At 48.5% G+C, this 14,214-nt stretch overlaps 1 protein-coding gene across 5 annotated transcripts in view; it reads right to left on the bottom strand.

Annotated features, from left to right (window-relative positions):
- Window positions 1-5,615, bottom strand: part of HABP4 (hyaluronan binding protein 4) — a 45,871-nt gene extending 40,256 nt beyond the window's left edge. For 2 of the 5 annotated variants that reach the window (XM_083187054.1, XM_083187089.1), the window contains exons 1-2: window positions 3,276-3,315; window positions 1,740-1,997 (exon numbers count right to left, since the gene is read on the bottom strand). In XM_083187054.1, coding sequence (XP_083043180.1) covers window positions 1,740-1,997; window positions 3,276-3,300 — 283 coding nt within the window. In that variant the 5' untranslated portion in view covers window positions 3,301-3,315. Of the gene's footprint in view, window positions 1-1,739; window positions 1,998-3,275; window positions 3,316-5,229; window positions 5,381-5,437; window positions 5,459-5,481 lie in introns of those variants that run through there. The other 3 variants (XM_083187062.1, XM_083187071.1, XM_083187079.1) reach the window with 3 other exon arrangements.
- Window positions 5,616-14,214: the final 8,599 nt, after the last annotated feature.

The raw sequence follows: 14,214 nt of genomic DNA, 5'->3' as shown, positions 1-14,214 counted from the left end.
GAAAAAAAAAAAAAAAAAAAAAAAAAAAAAAGAGAAGGATGACCCACCTTGTTTAGAAGGGCAACAGGCAAGTCCCCTTAATCCCCAGTTGTGACCCACTCCACTAACTGGGCAGCAAAATACAGACGTAGGTTAGGTAGCGCTAAACCCCCATCGTATCTTGATCTACACAATGTTTTAGCAGTGATTTGTGCACCTTTACAGCCCCAGGTAAAAGAAACAATATACCACGTAATAAACTGGAACTGAGAAGCAGGAATATAAACAAGAGAATTTTGAAGAATATACAAACATTTAGGTTGGATAACCATTTGAATTAGATTTACCCCACCAGTAACTGACAAGGTGAGCGTCTGCCAGATGCGAGCCTTGTGGCATAATAGGGTAATTTGTGGGGTCCGTTTAAGAGCCACAAAATCAGAGGGGGGTGAGAAACCTAAATACTTAAGTACAGGTTGAGCATCCCTTATCAGAAATAGCCCTAGTTTCCAGAATGTAATTTTTTTGTTTGTTGCTAAAAACCTACTGGGGACATATGTAACTGGCAATAAATATGTGCAAGAAAATGATTGACTGGCATTCAAATTCAGTGCCTGAGATATGGCACAAATTTTGCTTCATGTTTGGAAACCTTATTTCATGCACAAATAAAATATATTTGTGTTTGTCATGTGTTTGTACAACATAAATCATTGAAATATAAAAATATTCTGAAATACAGAATAAATTAGATAACCAAAATTCTTCTGGTCCTGAGCATTTTGGATAAGAGATGCTCAACCTGTAGATCACTTTGCTCACTACATTCAAGGTTGAGAAAAACCTGACCTATATGCTATCGAATAATAAGTGACAGCTACACAACTCTGCGAGGGGCACGGTCGACTGATGTGTACACACTTGTACAATTTAGACTATATTACAATTTAGACTATATACAGATGGAGCGGGTCTCTTCTTTGCATGGGATGCGATGGCAACGCCAGCCGCCATCTGTATATGCAAAAGGGGACGTGCGCGCACGGACCCTTCCGACGGTTTCCCCCGGGTCCCCACCGCACCCCCCTAACCCTGTCCATCTCCCTGAAGTGGAGGCGGACAGGGTTCCCGTCGCCCGGAAACTGAGACACGCGTGAGACGCACGCGCGTCTCAGTCAGATGGACGCCGGCGGATCGCCAGCAGTGACGTTCTGGCGATTCGCCAGCAAGAGGGAGCCCGGCTCCGTCTGTATACACACAATTTAGACTATATAGTGCAGCCAAGACTTTCTGGCTGCGATACGGGAGCGCGCATCTGGACCGCAAGGGTTAAAACCCATGCAATCCGCATGAGATTATGACTATATAGTCAAAATCTCATGCACATTGCACAAGTGTGTACACACCATAAGAGAAGGGGCTGGAAAACTGAGAGCTGTGCCTATCAGATCGGTTGCACCCAACAGAAACTGATTTATGCATCAATTTATACCCCATCCCTGCTGTTGCTACATAACTGACCCTCCAGGTTTACCCCTGCCTTTTGTCAGTCCTATGCCCTACAATTTCTAATGGCAGCCCAATGCAGAGCACATGTAACCCAAGCGCAATACAGTCTACACAATATATAAAGGATTTGCATACCAATCATAACTGCCATTATTATAACCACCACAATAACTTTGTAACTTTTCCACATGGGGTAAGCTGGCCACATGCAAAAAACATAGTTGCAGGGATAGTTTTAGATGCATACTAACCTGGGACAACTGCGGTTGTCTCAAACAGCTGTCTGTCTTTCTGAGATTCTCTCTTGTTGCTTTTTTGGTTATCAAGTTTTTTGACAGCTGCTGCCTCTTTCTTTTTACGGCGATTGACCTCAACTGAGGCCTGATGCAAGATGTCCAGTGGGTCAGATTCATCATCCAGAAGACTGAAAAATCTGTTTTCCACAGCACAGCCAAAAGCTTCCTGCATAGTGGCAAAATAAAGGCTACCTTGAGCCAGCTTCACCACTCCTACAAAATAAAAAAACCACACAATTACCAATAGTCACACTCTAAATAAACCAGATGCCTCATTTATGCATCAGCCATGATCCGTCCACACCAATCAACATTATGAAGGATACCCACTATGCAATAAATGGTTAACAATACAGATATAGTTATGATCTATCTATCTATCTTGCAAATAAAAAACCATTGTACACTAAAGGTCATTAAAAATGTGCGCTACTGCACATGGTTAAAAACATAACCCTCTCCATCAGTACATGCTGCTCAATGTTTACTATGTACAGAGAGGGGTACCAATTACATCACTAACTGAAATAGTTTAGTGTGTGCACGTTATACTGCTCCCCCACGGTACCACTGTTAAAAATCGGTAGTGTAAGGAATCGCCCAGTGTGAACCCAGGTTAACATTAATACCACTGAACGGTTATACCCCTCTTCCATCTGAATCCCGTGTTGAACACTGGTTTAAACACCTTTTCCACTACAGATAGACCCGTGTCGGAGCCATTTCCACTAAACACGGGTAAGCTTTGTAAGAACATATGAATGTCAACAAGAAATAGCTTCCCCCCCCCCCCCCCCCCAATCAGGTGCCCCTAAAGACCCAATAAACGGCCTCTGAGCATAATCCGGATAATGTGCTTTAAAACGTCACTCAGACACGTGTCATTCCAGTGTCCGACCCTGGTAGCTACCGAAGTAAAATTCCCTGGTCTCTTTCCCAAGGACCGTTTATACTACCAAAAAACCCAGGTCGGAGTAGCGCTAGTTCCCATCCGCTGCAGGGACTCCCGCCGATTACTTCACATTTGCCAAACGGACCCCCGCCACACACACACACACACGAGCATTGCTGCCGCTGACAGGTGAATGCACAGGGCTTGTGACGTTATATACAATAACCACATTGCTTGCTTTATAACAATGCACCTATAATATCATGAAAAGTGGGCATATTAGCTGTCGCACACTGCCCGCTACCAGGGGAGGGATGTATATTACTGGTTAATTACCGTTTTGTACCTTTCACAACAGGTTCCATGTGAAAGATACAAAAACGGTAATTAACCAGTGATGTACTATTTAAAACATGCAGTATGAAAGGGGTAAAACCTGCTCTCACCTGGTTTAAAGAAACAGGTCAAAGCAGGTTTTGCAGTGTAAAGCAGCACTAATGTCCCTTTCACACCGCACATAATACCTGGTATTATACAGGGTATAAGCAGGTTTGCGGTGTGAAAGCACAGGGCCACTGATCAGCAATGATGCCGTTTACTTGATGTAGGTTGCCCCGGGAACATGGCAGAGTCCGGCGCGGAGAGGAGTACAGAGGCAGGCCCCGGGTGGAGCTGGCTAGCGGCGGTGACACTATGGGAGTCCGGGAATCCAGCAGGCAGAAAGGGGCGTGGAGCGTCTGGCGGGCTCCTGCACACTTATAGCCACTGAGCTACCTCTTTGCATATCTAATGAGCGGGAGAGAGTGCATTGAATATTTAATGAGCGGGTCCACACCCCCTGCATATGTAATGAGCAGACCCGCTCATCTCATATGCAGGGGGCGGAGACCCGCTCATTAAATATTCACTGCACTGGCTCCCACTCATTAGATATACACAGAGCAGGACCAGCTCAGTTATCACTACTGTCAGGGTCCTAAAATCCATTTCAGAACCGTTCACACTGCCAAAAAACAGGTAGGACCCTGCTTTTTACCCATTTAAGAATACTGGTATTTCTTAAATGGGTAAAGCACCCTGGAGCTTTCACACTGCAGCTCTAAACGTTTTAAGAGGCAAAAAAAACCCGGCAATATACCGTTTAAGAGCTCCTGTGCGATAGGGGTATCACATTGCATGTTGTAAACGGTATATTACTGGTTAATTACTGTTTTTGTCCCATTCACATTGAACCCGTTACACCCCCCCCCCCCAACCCCCAGGGAGACTGGTGTGGGATCCAATATACTGGTTAAGACCCGTTCACACAACGAGTCTGAACCATGTACGATCCTTCTTTTGACCAGTTTTGAATTACCGGTTTTCTTGAAGTGGTAATTTGAAACTGGTGCTTTCACGCTGCAGCTATAAACGTTTTGAAATGGTTAAAAATTGGCAAATTACCGGGTTATAGCTGCAGTGTGAAGACTGCATTTGTGTACTGCTGCCATACAGAAAGGTACAATAACTTTACATTTATCATTTCTAAACAGTTCTATTACAGCTAATTTGGATTGTTACCATTTTCTAAAGTTACATTTCTGCAGTTTAAGCATTTCTTTAGTTCTGTATAAATGTGATGTCACTTAGAGAGAACAGAAATTCACATTTTCCTCCATATAGCTAGTACTGCTTTTGTGTGTATATAATAAAGGTGATGTTAAATCCGCATCAAAGCGGACCAGCAGATCACACATGCAATTTAAAAAAAAAAATAAACTAATTAGACTAGGGGTACCCAGAAAAAAAATGCTGCAGTGATTCAAGAAAAATTGATAACTACTGCCTTAAGCACCATACACACAGGGCGACCCGTGGCAGCGGTGGTTCCTGTGATAAGCAGTGGGGCGGGCAGTGGCCCGGGTGCAGCAGCGGCTATTAGAATTTTAAAAATGGAGTTAAAATGACTGCCGGGCTTCTGATTGGCTGAGAGAGCACTCTCAGCCAATCAGCGGCCACCAGGAAGGAGGGGAGTGCTCCATCTCAGCCAATCAGAAGCCAGACAGTCATTTGACACATTTTAAAATTCTAACAGCCGTCGCTGCCAAAGCACTGCACTGACGAGTGATGATTACCGCCGCTGCCCCGGGCCCCCACCCACCCCACTGCTCCTCACCAGAACCCCCCTCCCCCCCGACCACTCATTTGAGATTACTTTACATTCCAATAGATGCCACCGAGGGTGGAACATCCTCGTACATGCTGCAGATCCGACCTCCTGATCCAGTCCGATGAGCACGGGTCCGCGCATCAGATCACATGCAATTTTAAGCAATTTATCAGCCCAGGTGCCAAAATCACGTGAAATCAGCCCAATATCACATAGTGTATTGGGGCCTTACACCTTGAAAGTGTATAGGAGTCTGATAAACCACCTCCTGTTTTTTTTCAAATGGCTGGTATTTTAGCACTCTCCATTTTCAAGATTAATACATAAGGGGGAGGCATTAAACCTTTGCTCTCTCACTCTATAGAGCGTGGACTTTTGCCAAGTTATATTACATGCTTACTTACAATGGTCACCTGTGCTGCTTTAGCCATAACCGGGCGTACAAACAGGCCACAGAACAGCAAACACACACTTTACACTCTGCAAACACTTTTTCCCAATGACCGTAAGGAACACGGGCGGCGGCCGCCTTACATACACCCCTCAGAGTACAATACAGGCCGGCACACCAACCCACGCTGAGCCTGACACGCCGAGCCGCTTCCTACGCACCAGGGACGCTCACCCCCGGACGGAGACTGGCACCCGCCGCTTACCTGCACACGCGCCTTAACCGTCACCAACTGCCCAATCGCCCGCCTTTGTCAAGCGGCTGAATTATGAATGAGATGTGTGTGGGCGTGACCTCCCGTCTGCGCATTTGGCTGGAATGGCTGCGACCTGGGATTGGGGTCATGCTGAATCATTTACTGTCCCAATATAATAATCATATACAATAGTGGCTGCACCCTTATTCAAAAAGAAATATTATATACATACTAATATATGGAATATGAACAATTGTATACCAGAGGTTCCCAACTGTGGTCCTGAGGATACCCTAACGGTCCAGGTTTTATGTATATCCACGGCTCATCACAGATGGTTAAATTAAATCAACTGAGGTACTAATTAATTCACCTTTGGACAAACATGGATATACTTAAAAAATGGACCACATCTGGGTGCCTTGCATTTGGGAACCTCTAGTGTACAGGGCTGATTGCATACCTCCCAACATGACCCTCTCCAGGAGGGACACATTGCTCTGTTCCTGGACTTCTCCCTTAATTTATAATTGCCATCACCTGTGTTGAAGCACCTTTCGGTACTTGTGGAGTATCACGGCTCCCACGACCTGCATCGTATGCAGATCGTATGCTAAAAATCGCATCGCATCGCATCGCATGTGGCATACGATGGCATACGATGCGATGCGATGTTTTACCGATTTTTGACTATTTTAGCTCAAAAATCGTATGCCATCGCATAACATCGTATGCCATATGTAGTGGCATACGATGTCATACGATGCGATACGATGTTTTACCGATTTTTGAGCAAAAATGGTCAAAAATCGGTAAAACATCGGATAACATCGTATGACATATGTAGTGGCATACGATGTCATACGATGCGATACGATGTTTTACCGATTTTTGAGCAAAAATGGTAAAAAATCGGTAAAACATCGGATAACATCGTATGCCATATGTAGTGGCATACGATGTCATATGATGCGATACGATGTTTTACCGATTTTTGAGCAAAAATGGTGAAAAATCGGTAAAACATCGCATGGCATCGTATGCCATCGATGCGATACGATGTTTTACTGATTTTTGAGCCATTTTAGCTCAAAAATCGTATGCGATCGCATCGGATGCCATACGATGGCATCCGATGCGATGCGATGGCACCCGATTGTGCACTGAAATGCATCAGAATGCATTGAAATGTGTATTAAAGTAGTGAAATGCCCCCAAATGCCATTTTTCATAGTGCACCATCCCCACTATCAACGTCAACGTCGGCGGTACGCGTCCCACGACCTTTTCATACCCCCACTATCCACGTCGGCGTGGAGTTGAGAATAGAATAGTGTGGCGAGCGCAGCGAGCCACCGAGCCCGAAGCGTGGCGAGCGCAGCGAGCCCCGCGAGGGGACGCGGATACCTTCACAGCTATACGCGTCTCCTCGCGGGCTTTACAGGTATCCGCGTCCCCTCGCGGGGCTCGCTGCGCTCGCCACGCTTCGGGCTCGGTGGCTCGCTGCGCTCGCCACACTATTCTATTCTCAACTCCACGCCGACGTGGATAGTGGGGGTATGAAAAGGTCGTAGGACGCGTACCGCCGCCCCTCGCGGACTCGCTGCGCTCGCCACGCTTCGGGTTGACGTTGATAGTGGGGGTGGTGCACTATGAAAAATGGCATTTGGGGGCATTTCACTACTTTAATACACATTTCAATGCATTCTGATGCATTTCAGTGCAAAATCGGGTGCCATCGCATCGCATCGGATGCCATCGTATGGCATCCGATGCGATCGCATACGATTTTTGAGCTAAAATGGCTCAAAAATCGGTAAAACATCGTATCGCATCGATGGCATACAATGCCATGCGATGTTTTACCGATTTTTCACCATTTTTGCTCAAAAATCGGTAAAACATCGTATCGCATCGTATGACATCGTATGCCACTACATATGGCATACGATGTTATCCGATGTTTTACCGATTTTTGACCATTTTTGCTCAAAAATCGGTAAAACATCGTATCGCATCGTATGACATCGTATGCCACTACATATGGCATACGATGCCATGCGATGGCATACGATTTTTGAGCAAAAATGCTCAAAAATCGGTAAAACATCGCATCGCATCGTATGCCATCGTATGCCACTACATATGGCATACGATGCCATACGATGGGAGCCGTGATACTCCACAAGTACCCACCTTTCTTATCAATTAACCTGTGTGAAACAGGTGATGGCAATTATACATTAAGAGGGAAGAGTCCAGGAACAGAGCATTGTGTCCCTCCTGGAGAGGGTCATGTTGGGAGGTATGGCTGAGGGGGAATTAAATTATTTTGCATTGATTGAACATTACATTATGTCCACCAGCAGCACAGCAGTATGTTCCCTTACACCCAGTGGTCAGGGACAGGGCCGCCGACAGGGGGGTGCCAGGGGCACAGCTGTCCTGGGCCCCGGCCTCTGGAGGGGCCCGGGCTGCTGCCCACAGTGGCACGGCACCCCCCGCACAATGCCACCCGGCGCCAGCGGCAGGCACGCACAATACACAGTGCAGCCTGCAGAGCGCCAAGCCTAGGATACAGAGGGGCTCGGCGCTCTGCAGGCTGCACTGTGCAGTGAGTGCTCCGTCCGAGTCCCGACGCCAGGAGGGAGAAGATGCTGCGCTGCCGCCACCGCAGGTAAGTAAACTTAATTGGCTGGGTGCCGGCGTGCGCGAGGGGGGGGGGGTGCCGCTGGGGGCCCGGGCTGAAGGTCAGTCCCGGGCCCCAACATTACTAACGGCGGCCTTGGTCAGGGAACTCGGTCCTCATTACCCCACACAGTGCATGTTTTGCTGGTAACCCAGCAGGTGCACAGGTGCACTAATTACTCACATACACATTTTATAAGGTCCGCAGGTGGAGTTAATTATTTCACATGTGATTCTGTGAGGAGACCTGCAAAACATGCACTGCGTGGGGTAATGAGGACCAAGTTCCCTGACCACTGCTTTCACCAGTAGTACAACAATTGATGCAATGCTCTGTTCCTGGACTTCCTTGCCTGTGCCTAAAGCAGGAATTCTCAAAATCAGTCCTCAGGACCCCATACAGTTCACGTTTTCCAGGTCATCCGGCAGGTGCACAGCTGCATTCATTACACATCGACACATTTTAATAGATCCACAAGTGGAGCTAATTATTTCACTTGTGTTTCTGTGTGGAGACCTGCAAAATATGGACTGTGTGGGGTCCTGAGGACCGAGTTTGAGAACCTGTTGCCTAATGGAATAAATCATGTTGGAGAGTATGCAGGGTACTTCCTCACCAGTGCTCCTGCCCTGTTCTTCCCTTCCTCTACTTCATCTTCAGGGGCCCATTTATCAACTAATATTTGCGGCTAAATTCCCGAAAACACCCGGGGGTTAACCGCAAATATTAAGTTTCACCTAAAGGTATTAAAGGGGGACCGCAGTAGGAATCTCCGATCCCTGCTGCGATCCCCCCGGGAGCGGCGCCGGCCGCATCCCCCATAGGTTTCTATGGAGGAATGCGAAGCTGCTTGATGTATCAACATCGGGCAGCCCGGCATCGCACCCCTGGGCTATCGCCATTCTGATATGGCGATAGCCCATTGTAGCCTATGGCTTCACATCGCACTGCCGAGCAGGGCAGTGTGGGAAGAGGAGTCGGCGGGGGTCAGCGCATAACCGCGCATGCACTGACCTCCCGGCTTCCGGCTTAGCACTTCGCAGGGACGGGCTCCTTTCGGAGCCCTGTCCCTGCAGTGCCAGGGATGATACATACCAGTGATCTGATCACATTTTACAATGCGATCCTGGGCGGTAATATTCCGCCCAGATCACATTGTAAATGCGATCATTGATAAATGTGCCCCTCAGTCTCCTCGACAATTTCGACACCTACTTCAGAACTGATGCTGATTTTAGTTCTACCAGCTATACTCCTATTTATGCTGTATTTTATCAACACACCCTGTACGTTACCTTGTAATTTGTTTTTTGTTTGCTATGTACGGCGCTGCAGACACTTTGTGGCGCCTTCTAAATACACAAACTACTACTACTACTTCCTCATCTTTGCGGCCACCACCCTGGGTCCATGCCACCATCTATTACCTTTAGTAAAATTGTGGCGGGCCACCAAGCCCGAAGCGTGGCACTTGAAGCGAGCCCGCGAGGGGACAATAGTGCTGCTCCCTCGCCGAAAATCCTCACGGTTTTCGGCGAGGGAGCTAGCGGTTAAGTAGCGGCTAACGTAACTGGCGTAGTGGTGGCCGCAAAGATGAGGAAGTACCGTATGCTGTTACCGACCATGTGCTGCCATCACATGTTTTCCCTCGCACCTCTATGGAGTTTTATTATATGCCAACATTATGGCAGGATTTTTTTATCAGTCTTCAAATTTGTGTAAAATAGATATTTTCTCTCTTGACAAATACAGAGATGTCAAAATACATTGTCCCCCCCACATTGTCCATACAATTCCCCTTAGGCTGGGTATCGTTACCGATATCACATGAATATACTCCAGTGTGTACCCAGCATTAGGGTAGCAAGAGAGGGGAGTTAGAGGATGTTAGGGGGAGACAGAGTTACAAACAGAGAGGAGTGAGAGAGGGAGGTAGACAGCGCGAGAAAGAGAGGGGGGAGGAGGCGGCGTCAGAGGGGGGGGGTAGGTGGCATTAGAGCAAGGGGGAGGAGACAGCGTCAAAGAGGGGAGGAGAGAGCGTCAGAGAGAGGGGGAGGAGATGGTGTCAGAGCAAGGGGAGGAGACGGCGTCAGAGAAAGGGGAGGAGAAGGCTTCAGGGAGAGAGGGAAGGAGATGGCATCAGATAGAGGGGAAAGGAGATGGCATCAGACACATACCTCCCAACTTCTGTGTTGGGGAAATTGGGACACTTGCGCGGCGAAAAGGGGGCGGGTGTATGCAAATGAGGGCGTGGCTTATGCTAATTAGCCGCAACCTCATTTTCATACGAGAATAGACGCTGTGCGCCTCCCAACTGCCACCCCCCGCAGCGGGTCAATGCCTGCCGCGGGTGGGACTGTCCCACTGTAATCGTGACAGTTGGGAGGTATGCAGACAGAGGGGGGAAGAGACAGAGAAAGAGAGAGGGGGAGGAGATGGCATCATAGAGGGGGTAGGAGATGGCGTCAGAGAGAGTGGGGAAGAGACAGTGTCAGAGACAGTTTAAGCACTGGATGCGGTATTGCGCTCAAAACTAACCAAACAACTTCTGGGCTATAAAAGTGGTCCAGGCACTCTGAAGGTCTATAGAAATGTACAGGTGTGCACAGCGGTCTCCTCTAATAACACCCCGTATAAGTACAGGTTGAGTATCCCGTATCCGGGCACCCCGTATCCAAATTATTCCCAAATATTTTTTTTTTTAATAATTCGATTATTTATTTATTTTTTTTACCCTTTTTTTTTATACTTACCAAGTCCCCCGGTCGTCCCCGGCAGGCCTTCAGCATCCTCTCCGTTGACTACAGCGGTCCCAGGAGTGCATTGAGTGTGTGCACACGCCGGTGACGTCACCGGCGCGCCTGGGAACTCGCGCAATGCACTCCTGGGACTAGCCAAAATTCACATTATGCCATCAGGATTGAGCCAATATTCACATTATGCCACCTGGAGAGGACGCTGGGTGAGGCTGAGGGGGGTGCAGGGTGGGAGAGGATGCAGACTAAGAGGGGCGGGTGCACAGCGGGAGAGGAAACAGTGAGGGGGTGCAGGATGGGAGAGGATACATACTGAGATGGGGTGCAGGGTGGGAGAGGACGCAGGGTGAGAGGCGTGTTGCAGGGTTGGAGAGGACACAGGCTGATAGGGGCGAGTGCAGGGTTGGAGCTGAGATTGCACACAACAAGTGGGTAGAGCAGCCGGTTTCGGTGACATGTGGGCTGGCCGGAATCCGGTCCGGTATCCTGGCAAGTCAATATTCAGCTGAATAGTATACAGTGAGAATGCACAAAAGAATCCATCTTCCAGAAGACAAAAGGTATTAATGTAAACTGGTATAATATGCTAATGCTAACATCATGCAATGCAGTAGAACAAAAATAACACAAAAAAACTAGTGGTGGGCAGATTAACATGTTGTTATTGCATTAACGCTGAAATCTAATAACGCTGATAATATCTTTAACGCGTTAATGTGTACATCATGTGACCGGCAGCTCTCAGACCCAGAAGCAGTAAGAACAGCGCATTTTTGCGCCAGGACACAGCAGCTGAGGTTCGCGCGCTTGCGCATCGCCACTTGGAGGACACCAGGATGTGGCTCCTGTGGTCCCCTGCGAATGTGCTGCAGCACTTGGAAGATGCCAGGATACCGCTGTTGATGTCCTCGTGAATGTGCTGCCACAGTTGGAAGACGACAGGATACCGCTACAGAGGTCCCCGTGCATGTAACAGCAGAGGAGCTGCCAAGTAGGAGGAGGGAGGAGATCCCCGGGTGCATAAGGAAGGCGCTGAATATCCAAAAGGGCTACATCACATCATCATACCACCATGACTTTGCCTCTAGAGAAGGCTGTAATTACAACTAGCACATGACTAGTATAAAGGGGGTCATTATGAATGCGAGCAAGGACACTGTGTAGTCTGCACATGAGGGGAGGATGTCACTGCAGGCCCATACCAGAGGAATACTTGAGGGGCGGATGCTACTGCAAGCCCATACCAGAGGGGTACATGAGGGGAGGATGCCATACCAGAGGGGTACATGAGGGGTGGATGCCATACCAGAGGGGTACATGAGGGGAGGATGCTACTGCAGCCCCATAACAGAGGGGTACATAAGGAGAGGAGGCCATACCAGAGGGGTACATGAGGGGAGGATGCCATACCAGAGGGGTACATGAGGAGAGGATGCCATACCAGAAGGGAACTTGCAGATTGGTACATGAGGGGAGGATGCTATTGCAGCCCCATAACAGAGGGATACATGAAGGGAGGATGCTACTGCAGCCCCCTAATAGAGGGGTACATGAGGGGGGGGGGGGGGGGAGAAAAATATTTTATTCTTGACATTAATGGAGGGAAACCAATGATGGAAAAAATATTTTAAATTGGCCACAAACCATCAATGATTTTGATTTTGTACCGATTTTGCCGGTATGATGCAGCACCGCGGACCCTTCCGAATTTGCATTTTCCAGAAGCTGCCGCTGGTGGTGCCTGTGTATGTGCAACTCCCCCCCGCCTCAGCCGGTGACATCGGGGCCTGGCGGAGGCTGCTGATGAGGTGAGCAGGAGATTCATAGGAAACAGCCGGTATCTGTAACTGCTCTGGCCCTGGGGCTCGCAGCCACTTCCCTTATTCTAGAAGCCTCCTCCTTTCCCCTCTGACCAGCCTTCTCTCCCTAGCCTGGCACCATTAGTAGTGGATAGTAAAGGGGGAACTGCCCACTCCCCCTTTACACGTTACCACGCCCTCTATGGCCACACACCCCTGTACCTATTTTGGTACCTGTGACTTATCTGGGCGCCCTATTTTCTTCATCGCACCAAAAAATCGCGTCAAATCGCATTGCATACAATCAGATTGCATGCGATGCGATTTGCCGCAATTTAATATGTGAAGGCACCCAGATGCCTGTTTCATATGTGAAATGGCCCCCCAGACCCCATTTTTAATTGTATACCCACCCTGATGGCTAAATGCCCCCCATTGTTAACGCCACCCCACTATCAACGCCAACCCGAAGCGTGGCAAGCTTTTCATACCCCCGCTATCCACGTCGGCGTGGAGTTGATTTTATACAGTGTGGCTGGCGCAGCGAGCCACTGAGCCCGAAGCGTAGCGAGCGCAGCGAGCCCCGCAGATACCTGTGAAGCCCGCGAGGGGACGAGTATAGCTGTGAAGGTATCCACTTCCGCTTGCCACACTATATAAAATCAACTCCACGCCGACGTGGATAGTGGGGGTATGAAAAGGTCGGAGGACGCGTACCGCTGCGCTCGCCACGCTTCGGGTTGGCGTTGATAGTGGGGTGGCTTTAACAATGGGGGTAATTTAGCCATCAGGGTGGGTATACAATTAAAAATGGGGTCTGGGGGGCCATTTCACATATGAAACAAGCATCTGGGTGCCTGTACATATTAAAATCGCATCAAATCGCTTCGCATGCAATACAATAGCATACAATGCAACGCGATTTTCTCTTCAAGGGAATTTCAAGGGAAATCGCGGCAAATCGCATGCTTAGGGTACTGGCATACAATTTCAACATCGGGCGCCCAGATAAGTCACAAGTACCCCTATTTTTTGACACTGTGATGTTGGAGGGTATGGAATCATTGATGGTCGATTGCCATCCCTACAAAAAAAATTCCCAGGCTGGTTTAAAATCCCAATCTGCCCGTTGCTGGATGATAATTGTGTGTACAAAAAACATTGGCCGTCTGTGTTCGATATGGTTACCTATATCGGCTGCAGCTCCCGTTGGCTAGGGGTATGGGTAAAAATCGGAACAGGACAAGACCCCGGACCGGGGGGTGTCCTTTACGGGGGGAGGGGGGGGGGTAGGAATGGCCATCGACCATCGATGATTCAAAATCATTGATGGTTCATGGCCGATGTTGAATACTTTGCCATCGATGGGGGAGAACCAGATGGTTTCCCTCCATCGATGGAACAGCAAAACGATGGTTTTTTTTTTTTTTTTTTTTAAGTGCCGGGACACGGAGCATAGCTCTGCCCCTGACACCCTCAAAGCCCCGCCCCCGTGTTT

This window comes from Crinia signifera, chromosome 1 (assembly GCF_055691185.1).
Source record: "Crinia signifera chromosome 1, ASM5569118v1, whole genome shotgun sequence".
Classification (NCBI taxonomy): Eukaryota; Metazoa; Chordata; class Amphibia; order Anura; family Myobatrachidae; genus Crinia; species Crinia signifera.
This window is presented reverse-complemented; position numbering and strand designations above follow the sequence as displayed.